This window comes from Aptenodytes patagonicus, chromosome 2 (assembly GCF_965638725.1).
Source record: "Aptenodytes patagonicus chromosome 2, bAptPat1.pri.cur, whole genome shotgun sequence".
Taxonomy (NCBI): domain Eukaryota; kingdom Metazoa; phylum Chordata; class Aves; order Sphenisciformes; family Spheniscidae; genus Aptenodytes; species Aptenodytes patagonicus.
In genome coordinates this window covers 73,857,151-73,869,314 of record NC_134950.1, presented here as the reverse complement: position 1 = coordinate 73,869,314, position 12,164 = coordinate 73,857,151, and the positions used below count along the sequence as shown (strand labels likewise).

The window sequence follows — 12,164 nt, the reverse complement described above, 5'->3', positions numbered from 1 at the left end:
CTTTATGACTAGTTCAGAGAATCTATGACTGAAGTCACTATTTGAGAAAACCAATGAGAATCTTAAGAGAAAGATAAAAAGGATTTGCCCCTTGATGTTACACAGGCACTGCAAAACATTAACTGATTGCAATCTTTAAGGCATGTTTTCCCTGTATCTATTAAAACATTTAATTTTTTTTTTCTTTAAAAGAAGTAGGGTTTGTTATTTGAGCCTCATGCATACTGGAATCAATTCATCTTTGTCAGTTCACCACAGTCGCTTCTAATTAGCTTATATAAAATAAAGTGTGCAACCATAGTGAAATTTTAACTCAGAATTTCTTGCAATATAAAAAGCATACATCACTTAAAGATTTAACGACAAATGGCATTTCTTACATACCCTCCGTTGGCTGAATACCACTTGAAGCATTTTACACTACTCCAGAAGACAAATAGAAGAAAGCGTATAGTTATTTTTGTCAGCCTGAAGTACTGGTCTTTCAGTGGCCATAAAAATTAGATTATCCAAACATCTCAATTATACTGAAAAGCTATAGTGTAAAGATAAGGAATTAAGTACATCTAATATTCCATTTTTAAATTTAGGTTTGAAAATAGTAATGAATCTTACTCTCTAAGCCATCAGTATGCTTTTCCCAACTATTGTCACAGAACCTTCTTAACAGCTTCTAAGTGGGCTAAAAGTTTAAATATGCACTTATACTAGGATAAATACCTTCAGAAGTTTCAGAAAAACGTAGTCAATTTTTAAATTAACAAAATCTTTTGTTAACAAAACCATATGGCTCACTAATAGGCCACCTTGCAAGTTGTGCTATTAAATCGATGCACCATTTTAAAGATGAAGAGTGTTCTAGAGGGATCCAAGGATCTAGTGCCTATCATACTTCTCAACTCAAGTTCCAAAAGAATGGTATTTTAATAGTTACCAGGAAATGAGGATTAGAGAAATTTGTGACCATTAAGGTAAAGGGAACAATTCTCAATAGCTAAAGTGAGTCTCTTGCTATTTCAGCATCAGGGAAGAACTTTGATCAGATATATGCCTATTCCATTCACAGAGAATTTGCAAGTATCTACAGCATAGCAAGTAAAAACATATTTTAATATGCAGAAAATGAAATTGTTTTTTAAGCACTAGATAAGCACACTGGATATAAAGTTTCATTGCTGCAAGCTTTAAAATGTTGCCTGTAAACCAGCATAGTTCCTATTCCTACCTTAAATCTTGCACCCTTCATTAAGTCTACATATCATGAGCTTTTATAACATCAGACATTCACTGATTCATCTATCTGTCTTGCTCCTCAGTCCTTATGTAGCTCTTCAGTAGAAACAGAAATATTGCATGCTTCTATCAAGAAGCTGATCAACCGACTGAAGCAGTGGGAGGGTAAGAGAGGAGGTGAGTAGCAGGGAGACAGTGAGATAAGGTGAGACTTCAGAACAGGGGCATAAGGAAAGAAAAAAGGAGTAAAAGAAATAAGAAGATTAAATCAATGAAACATGGCACATCCCAGATGACTGCAAATTCATAGCCTTTGAGAACTTTCTGTAGATTTTCGCAAAGAAATCTACATATGACATACAAAACCCTGAAATGTTATAGCACTGTCACCATCTTCAGCAAAATCTTGCCTACTAATATGTAGCATCTGCTCTGCTTTCCCCACCTTCTTCCACCTTCCTTACATTCAGCCTCATTTACCTATTCCCTCCTCCACTTCCAAGTAAAAATTTGATGAATCCAAAGACTGACGTGACCTCAGTCATCTGTCCTCACAAACCCCTCAAGCAAGCCACCATTCTGGAGAAAAGCCCTAGTAGTCCAGCTGTCCCCTCACTCCCATCACCCCGCAACAGCAAGCTTTTCAAAGCAGTAACACTGAAGTACTGCAGGCATGCAGACTTGCTGCCCTAAATTTCAGGCAGAAGGGGCTAACTGACAAGGATGCATATATCTGGAGATTTAATAGCACACCTGGTTTGCTTTTTCATATCTACTGAGAAAGAGTAAAAAGGTCGTGCAGCTGGCCTTATTTTTCCTACAGTTCTGTAGCTCTTTAAGCACAATACAGTGTGCATTACTGTAATCTCAGTGGGTTATGAAATAAAAAAACTATGATCACTTAAGAGGAGATTAGTTAAAAGAATCAAGGGCCTTGAACTGTCAACATTTAACAAAAGCTTTAACAAAAGCTTAATTGAACAAATTTTGAACCCCTTACATCAGGAAAGACGCTGGAACTGAGTAATGCAGCCCGATCTGCCCCCCGTATAACAACCAGCACCACTAAGAAAAGACGACAGGTGATAACAGTAGGCGACTCTCTTCTGAGAGGTACGGAGGCGCCCATTTGCCGACCAGACGCACTCTCTAGAGGGGTGTGCTGCTTACCGGGGGCTCGCATCAGGGATGTCACCGAGAGGCTACCAAGCCTCGTACAATCCACTGACTATTATCTGCTGCTGCTGTTTCACGTGGGCACCAGTGACACAGCCAGGAGCAGTCTGAGGACTATCAAGAAGGACTGCAGAGCCCTGGGAGCGGCGGTAAGGGACTCGGGAGCGCAGGTAGTTTTTTCATCAGTCCTGCCGGTCAAAGGGAAGGGTTTGAAAGGGCCAGTTGAATCTGGCAAGTCAACACATGGTTACAGGACTGGTGCCACAGCCAGGGGTTCAGCTACTTAGACCATGGGACTCACTTTGAGAAACCTGGTCTACTGGGGGCTGATGGGGTCCATCTGTCAGAGGAGGGGAAGAGCATCGTCGGTCATAGGCTTGCCAAGCTGGTGAAGAGGGCTTTAAACTAGAGATGCCGGGGGAGGGGAACCTCAATCCATCCCACTCCTACCAGTTTCATACCGGTGCCAGCAATAGATGCCCAGAGCCTGGAGAAGGATCACAGGTCAGCAGGAGAGCGCCTGAAGCACAGAGGAACTCCAGCCAGTAAGACAGCTTCATCAGGGGCCCAACTTAAATGCCTCTATGCAAATGCACGTAGCATGGGGAATAAACAAGAGGAGTTAGAGATGTGCACACGCCTGCAGGGCTATGATTTTATTGGCATCATGGAAACACGGTGGGATGGCTCCTATGATTGGAGTGTTGGGATGGAGGGATACAGGCTCTTTAGGAAGGACAGGCAGGGGAGACGGAGGGGGTGTGGCCTTCTATGTCAATGACCAGCTGGAGTGCATGGAGCTCTGCCTGGGAATGGATGAGGAGCCAACCAAGAGCTTATGGGTCAAGATTAAACAGAGGGCAGGGACAGGTGACATTATGGTGGGGGTCTGCTACAGGCCACCTGACCAGGCAGACCGAGCAGATGAGGCCCTCTATAGACAGATAGGAGCAGCCTCACACTTACAAGGCCTGGTCCTCATGGGGGACTTCAACCACCCTGACATCTGTTGGAGGGACAACACAGCAGGGCATAAGCAATCCGGGAGGTTCCTGGAATGCGTCGATGATAACTTCCTTCTCCAAGTGGTAGAGGAGCCAACGAGGAGAGGTGCTATGCTGGACCTTGTTCTCACCAAGAAGGAGGGGCTGGTGGGGAATGTGAAGCTCAAGGGCAGCCTGGGCTGCAGTGACCACGAAATGGTGGAGTTCAAGATCCTGAGGGCACCGAGGAGGGTGCACAGCAAGCTCACTACCCTGGACTTCAGGAGAGCAGACTTTGGCCTCTCCAGGGATCGGCTTGGTAGAGTGCCATGGGACAAAAACCTGGAGGGAAGAGGGGCCCAAGAAAGCTGGGTAATATTCAAGGATCACCTCCTGCAAGCTCAGGAGCGAGGCATCCCAACAAAGAGGAAGTCAGGCAAAAACACCAGGAGGCCTGCATGGATGAACAAGTTGCTCCTGGACAAACTCAAACACAAAAAGGAAGCCTACAGAGGGTGGAAGCAAGGACAGGTAGCCTGGGAGGAATACAGAGAAATTGTCCGAGCAGCCAGGGATCAGGTTAGGAAAGCAAAAGCCCCTATAGAATTAAATCTGGCCAGGGACATCAAGGGCAACAAGAAAAGATTCTACAGGTATGTTGGGGATCAAAGGAAGACTAGGAAAAATGTGGGCCCTCTCCAGAATGAAATGGGAGACCTGGTTATCTGGGATATGGAGAAGGCTGAGGTACTCAATGACTTTTTTGGCTCAGTCTTCACTGGCAAGTGCTCAAGCCACACTGCCCAAGTCGCAGAAGACAAAGGCAGGGACTGGGAGAATGAAGAGCCACCCACTGTGGGAAAACATCAGGTTCGAGACCATCTAAGGAACTTGAAGGTGCATAAGTCCATGGGACCCGATGAGATCCATCCACGGGTCCTGAGGGAACTGGTGGGTGAAGTTAAGAGTGATTAAACATTGGAACAGGCTGCCCAGGGAGGTGGTTGAGTCCCCATCCCTGGAGGTATTTAAAAGACGTGTAGATGTGGTGCTTAGGGACATGGTTTAGTGGGCATGGTGGTGTTGGGTTGACGGTGGGACTCAATCTTAGAGGTCTTTTCCAACCTTAATGATTCTATGATTCTAAGTTGCTAAGCCACTATCCATCATATTTGAGAAGTCATGGCAGTCCAGTGAAGTTCCCACTGACTGGAAAAGGGGAAACATAACCCCCATTTTTAAAAATGGAAAAAGGGAAGACCCGGGGAACTACAGGCCAGTCAGTCTCACGTCTGTGCCTGGGAAGATCATGGAACAGATCCTCCTGGAAGCTATGCTAAAGCACGTGGAGGACAGGGAGGTGATTTGAGACAGCCAGCATGGCTTCACCAAGGGCAAGTCCTGCCTGACTAACCTGGTGGCCTTCTATGACGGAGTGACTCCATCAGTGGACACGGGAGAAGCTACAGATGTCATCTGTTTGGACCTCTGTAAGGCCTTTGACACAGTACCCCACAACATCCTTCTCTCTAAACTGGAGAGGTATGGATTTGATGGGTGGACTGTCCGGTGGGTGAGGAATTGGTTAGATGGTCATATCCAGAGGGTAGTGGTCAATGGCTCAATGTCCAGATGGAGACTGGTGACAAGTGGCATCCCACAGGGGTCCGTATTGGGACCAGTACTGTTTAAGATCTTCATCAATGACATCATAGACAGTGGGATAGAGTGCACCCTCAGCAAGTTTGCAGGTGACACCAAGCTGAGTGGTGTGGTTGACACACCAGAGGGACGGGATGCCATCCAGAGGGACCTGGACAAGCTCGAGAAGTGAGCCTGTGTGAACCTCGTGAGGTTCAACAAGGCCAAGTGCAAGGTCCTGCACCTGGGTCGGGGCAACCCCCGGTATCAATACAGGCTGGGGGATGAAGGGATTGAGAGCAGCCCTGCCAAGAAGGACTTGGGCGTACTGGTGGATGAAAAGCTGGACATGAGCCGGCAATGTGCGCTCACAGCCCAGAAGGCCAATCATAGCCTGGGCTGCATCAAAAGAAGCGTGGCCAGCAGGTCGAGGGAGGGGATTCTGCCTCTCTGCTCTGCTCCGGTGAGACCCCAGCTGGAGTCCTGCGTCCAGCTCTGGAGCCCTCAGCACAAGAAAGACACGGACCTGTTGGAGCGGGTCCAGAAGAGGGCCCCGAAAATGCTCAGGGGGCTGGAACACCTCTCCTGTGAAGAAAGGCTGAGAGAATTGGGGTTGTTCAGCCTGGAGAAGAGAAGGCTTCGGGGAGACCTTATGGCAGCCTATCAGTACTTAAAGGGGGCTTATAAAAAAGATGGGGACAAACTTTTTAGCAGGGCCTGTTGCGACAGGACAAGGGGGAATGGCTTTAAACTAAAAGAGGGTAGATATAGACTAGATATAAGAAAGAAATTTTTTACGCTGAGGGTGGTGAAGCACTGGCACAGGTTGCCCAGAGAGGTGGTGGATGCCCCATCCCTGGAAACATTCCAGGTCAGGTTGGACGGGGCTCTGAGCAACCTGATCTAGTTGAAGATGTCCCTGCCCATGGCAGGGGAGTTGGACTAGATGACCTTTAAAGGTCCCTTCCAACCCAAACTATTCTATGATTCTATTCTATGAAATTTTAAGAATGCTGCCCTCTTCAAAGGTTACACAGGTCTCCAGAAAGAGAAATTCAACTTTTGACAGCAGTAAGGTCTTTATGCAACGAACACACATCTTTTTCATGATCTTTGAGTCCAGCGACTGTTACATATTGACACTTTGTTTCTCCATATTCAAAAAAACCTGTAAGCACACTCATTTTACTACCCGTTGTTACTAACCACTCTCAGATTTCTGTTCCTGCATTTATTCTCACAGACACATTTGGAAATTGATGTCAATTGCAGATATTTATATACTTGAAGATATTTAAAATTTAGTAAGACTCCTTACCAGTGAATTTTTAATCCTCAAACCTAGAAGAAGGTAATACTTGTGAATGTCATACGATTACACTAAGTGTAATACAAATACAATTACACTCACAAGCTAGTAGAATGGTTTGCCAACCACTCATTTCTTCATACAGTGAAATACATTTGAAGAGACTGAGACAAGTTTACATATAAACAATATATTTAGAAACTTACAGCTTGCAGAAAACTTAAGACCCCTCTATGGTGGGTTAGGACACACTCTTTCAAAAGAGAAAACAGTTTCATTTGTGCATTCTGTGTGTAAGCATTACTGTAGTAACACTATTTCTAGATACTAACTTTGTTTACATAAGAGCCCTGAAAATTAAGAGTGTGTACATTCATGCACACTCCTCAAATTTGGGAGATACCCACAAAATGGGGAGGGGGTGGTGAGAGGGGGGAAGATGAAAATACTCTCCTTTTGGGTAAAAAAGCCTCTCTAGCAATTGGTGTTCAGCAGACCCTCTAATCAATGAAGGTCAAGAAATCTTCTTGCAACACAGCTCCTAGCAGTTTAAGAACTCATTTACTACAAGAGCCCTCATAAAGTTTAGGTATAAGTTAACACTTACCTTTTACTATCTGAGTTCTGTCCTCAACTGAATGAAAATATCTATATATCTGCTGGTCACTAATTTCCATATTTTTTCCTGTCATATTAAATATTCTCTTCTCTTCCTCAAAAGATAGCTTAATTTATCTGTTCATATTGTGGCAGTACAATACTGTAATCAAGATTATTTTTTTCCCATTAAATAGCCTAATATGACAACCGTTCTGCAAAAAGCACACAGTATTACGAAGACTAATCTTAAATTTTCTATTGTACATCAGTTTTGTCAACTATCTTCACATATTTTGACAACTTCTAAAGTGCTGCATGTTACAGGCAGCAGGAGATGCACTATCCCCCTTTCCGACCTCAGGTATTTCAGCTGCAGACCTGTCCAGGTCTCCAGATACCTTCCTTTCTCCCAGAACTCTGAGCCCCATAAGCAGAAGGGACCTCACACAGTCCTCCTAGATGGGATAAGCAGCTGTTTAGTAGATTCACTGCAGTGAGGCACTCTACTGGGCAGGGAGAGCATCAAAGAAAAGAGCAGCAGATGCTGGCAAGAAAAGGGAAATATGCTAGGTTACAAAATACTGGGGAAAGGATGAAGATCTGCATTTCCCCCAAGTCTCCAAGGGAGAAGAAACCTGCATGGGTAAGATATAGTCCAACAGACTGAATGTGAAAAGATTCCATGATGGAAAGGAAACAAAAATGGGAAACAGAGTGAGCATAAAAGGACCACAATAGCAAGGGCAAGTTAACACAACAGAGCCTTTTGTTGTCTTAACATTTAAGGCAAAAAAAAAAATTGAAAGTGACCACTTGAGCAAAACAAAATGAAATTACTACTTACATGTTTTTGCCGTTGTTGTATAAAAAATTTTTTCCTTTTAAAGGAAATTTTTAATATGTTCACCCTAAAAGAAAGAAACAGACTATGAAATACTAAACAATGTTTAGAGGGGAAAAAACCAATTAAAAATAATACTGTGTACAGCAAACCTAAAAGATTATAACTGTTAAATATTCAATGAATAATATGCAGCCATCTCCTATGTTGAGTGGCAAATAGGTGTCAAGAAACTCAAAGCAAAAAATTTAGCTAAGGAAAGGTTTTTTAAAAAAAATTGAGATTCTTCCTCATTTACTCTTAAATAACTCACATAGCAATTCTCTCCCACCAAATCTATTCTTGCATCAAAAACTTGATGACATCCTTTACTAAGCCACACAAATGTTAAATGTGTCAAGTCTGTATAACTTAAGAATCATATGACAACTGTGACTAAAGGAACAAAATTTAAGACTCTAATGACACGAAAACGTTGGTCATACAACATCTGAAATTTCCCAGAGACTTCACAGAATTGGCTGCATAATGTGAGAAATATCATGTACTTGTATTAATAACTAAACAAACTTTGTAGTTAAAATCATAATTGTAGAAGGATGAAAACTGTAAGAATGAGTGTTAATGTATTTTTCACTTCAATTATTAACATTGCATAATTTATGTGGTAATTTTACACAGAACTGAACACCTCTTTTCTATATATACATAGTATGAATAAAGATTTTCTAAGGTAAGGATTACAGTTGGAATTGGTGCTCAAACAATTTTCATTATATGCTTACCAGTTTTGCTAAATTAAACAAACTTCTAGGTACCCACGCACCTTCCTACAGCAAAACAAGACTTGTCTAAAATACCTAAATTTTCAATAGTTCTACTTCAATAACTGAAAACTGACACATTTTGGAAAAAGGAATCTATGATCAGCTAGAATCACATGGCTGCCTTGGGTAAGCTATTTAAGGTCTGATCAAGTCATATCTGCCTGAAAAACACCATCTACACACCACAAAATGGTTTTTGGAAGGTTGCTGCTAAAAGTCTCAGAATATTCTCATCAACTGATAATGTTTCATAGCACCTTAGATCTCATCGGGTATGAACTATATTGAAGAACATCTCAGTTCTTACTGCATTTTGCATCACTCCCAGCAAGTGGGACAATGGCATATCATTCATTCCCCACTGCCCATGAGAGAGATGCACTTTAATTATAGAGAAACATTCCTCATTCATATGGGATTTGTATATTTGCCAGTTACAAACCAGAAAGGTAGTGGAAGAAACAATCCCCCCTCCTGCACAAAAGAGGTGGAAAACTGAACGTGTGCCCATCTCTGAAAATGTTTTTGTGGTTCTGTAACTGATGGAGAAAGAAACAGGAGTTTCATTCACAACAGTCTTTGGTTACCAGACAAATTGTTGTGCAGGTTACTAGAAAGTTTAAATCATATCCACCTCTCCTGTCAGGCCAACTCTTGAAATACTTGTGCCATTTGACTTGCTATCTCAAATGGCAATTATCTGTACTGCTCATCTGAAAGTTCTGGATTCTGAACTTCCTGGTAAGTCTCATAAACTTTCAGTTGCATTTACTGAGATGCAACTCATTTATATATAAATCCTTTCTTAATCCTAGTGCTACTCCGCCTGAACTAGTACCACTCAAGTCTTGTGCTTCTGGTTCTTTCTTAACACATTTCTTGACTTAGATTAGACTTCAACAAGTAAGTTTTGAGTCATTATCAACTTACACGGTCGCCGTCATGGTCTGGTTTTACCCTAATGTAGAGCCAGCAGAAATGCAGGACACAGAAAACTAACCCTGCAGACTAAGGAAAAACCCCTCCACCCAACAACAAAAAGGTAGCCAACATCCAAAAATACCAAAACTCTCAATTCTCTCAATCCCTCCTTTTTTGTTTTTTTTCCTTCTTTCTTTTTCCCTCAAAACATGATTCACTGCATGACCACATAATCACTTCAAGTCAAATCAGGGCTTTAAGTCTCTTTATTTTGACTCTTCTCTAAGTAGAGCATCCCTCTCGATTCCATTCATTCTCCTTAAAGTACAACTAAACCTATTTAATTCAGTGACAAAGAACACTTGCTAATCTGACAGTTTTATTTAATATTAACTAAGAATCATTTGCAAAGTTATGCCTACAAGTTGAGCGAGTGTTCTCATATAGCACAATCCACAAAAAATCCAATAGATTAAGGTATCAAAGGATTTAGATTTAACAAATGCTTGAAGATGCCACATCCAAAACATAATGCAGTTATTCTAACTGGTGGCTCAGCTGCCCTTATCACTCACCATTAATCTGTCCAGTGACTATGCAACATTCACAAATGATTAAGTTTCACGGTTTGCTTGTAAAACGCTCAATACTTGTAGCATATTAATAGCATCCATCTTTTGGGTCCTGTCTTCCTATCATTCACAAGGGTCAAAATAGATTTGTCACTTAGTGGGCAACAGAATTATTCATTTCTGATCAAATTGGCAGTTCTGTCCTAGCACTTAGAACTAACAGCTGGTATTTTTGACTTGAAGCAAAAATGTTTCTATAGCTGGAAGTCTTATACTTTGCCATTGGAAGATTCAGCAGGAAAGGTCCTGTCAAATTTGCTATGTAAGACTGTCAAGTTGTTTTTAACTAGCAGTGTAGAATGCATTCCTCTAGCAGTTTCTCTGAAGTTTTCAAAGCAAAGAAATTGCATACACTGAATAGCATTTAATACACAACCTTAATTGCTGCCGACATAGACAGTGCTTGTATGTTTTTGCCATTAAGATAATATTTTACTTGCAAAACAAATTTGGAAGTTATCACAAAACAGTTGAGCGCTCCCAAGAATAACTTCCCAGAGCATATAAAATACTGCGTTAAATCCAGAGTTATTTTTTAAACCTGCCTTGACTTGCATTGCCTCTGACTGATCAGTCAGCTCCTTACGTAGGTTGCTTTGATTGAAAATCCTCCTTTTGCCAAGGCAGTACTCTCTCACTGCCTCTGTTCCTGAAAACTTTTGGTCCCCTTTGACTACTACCATATGGCATAGTTGCATTGTTGTCATCCACCAATGCTGCACAGTATTTTACTTGGATTTGGAAAGAGTGCTTTGATGGTGTTTGCTGCCACCTTGAGTTCTACCACATTTATGGCAAAGCTTGCTCAGCCGGTAGGAAAAACGACTTACTACAAATGGTGTTACATAAAAAGCCTAAATACTATTTCAATTATCTGAATGGGTTTGTTTTGGTGGGGTTTTTTTGTTTGGTTTTTTTTGTTTTTCCATTCTCAGGCATATACTGTTCTGTAAGGAATCTCCTAATCTGCACACCTTCAGCCCAACCAAGATACATTAAAACTCCAGACACTGCAGAAATACATCCTGCTTTGAGGTCTAAAAAGCAATTTAAAGTGTACACTACAAATACAGCACACGCTAGTCTGCTCTGATGACTTTCCTTGCTTGCTTGTTTTCAGGGGGCAGGGAACAGACACCATTCCTGCATGAAGAATTATGACTAACTCATTCAAGAAGCCAGAAATAAAATATCAGAAAGTTATCCCCTATGCAGTGAGTTTTTGCTCCTTTCAAGTTGAGAAGATATTTTTAGAGAGAGAGTAGGAAAGCTTGGAACAATTGCATTAGCTGTCAGCTGAAAATATTGCTGGCTAAACCTCATATTTTAGGGTGGAAGTTATCTGAACTGAAAAATCTGTGTGTTTTTTTCACCCCTCCATTTCTTTTCGTAAATGAGAATAGGTTTTTGTAAATGATGCTTTAGCATCTGTGGTTTTTTCCTCTGTGCTCTCCAGGAGTAAAAGTAGCACAGGAAGTTGTGGATCCCTCCTGTCTTGTGTCCTATAAAGCTCTCTCCCTTCCCTAAAAATCATATTGTCCCGGATTTTAAAAATGCCGTTGCTGTGATTTCCAGGATTACTATTATCAATTCATACCTTAGGTCACTAAGTTGGCACAAGAAGACTTGCAGAAGACAGAAAATGTGCCTCCAGCTGGCAGTTTTTAAAACCTGCAGCTGTTTAAAGAAGCTAGATTGACATAAGAAAGGGCAGAGCTCAGGGCACAAAGATGAAAGATAAAATTCTTTTATGCTTTAGTGTGCATTAAAGATGGAAAAATACAAGATGTCACTGTGCTGTACAAGAGCATTATTGACATACATTTAGGATGGTTACAGTACATCCAAGTGAGTTGAAAGACAACTCACTGCAAAGAAAAAAGAAAAATGCAGAGACTGTGCAGTACATTTTCCGCTAAAAATAAATTGAAACCTATTTTATTGCTTTCCCATAGGAAATACCTGTTAGGTTGGGTTCGTAATGAAAGGATAGAATGACTC

General features: G+C 41.6%; 1 protein-coding gene across 5 annotated transcripts in view; it reads right to left on the bottom strand.

The window, feature by feature from the left end:
• The window catches only part of PTPN3 (protein tyrosine phosphatase non-receptor type 3), a 182,103-nt gene that overhangs the window by 57,775 nt on the left and 112,164 nt on the right, over positions 1–12,164 (bottom strand). For 4 of the 5 annotated variants that reach the window (XM_076330221.1, XM_076330222.1, XM_076330224.1 and 1 more), the window contains exon 11: positions 7,787–7,850. The exons of the other annotated variant lie outside the window; for it this stretch is intronic. In XM_076330221.1, coding sequence (XP_076186336.1) covers positions 7,787–7,850 — 64 coding nt within the window. The remainder of the gene's footprint in view (positions 1–7,786; positions 7,851–12,164) is intronic. 5 annotated transcript variants of the gene reach the window in all.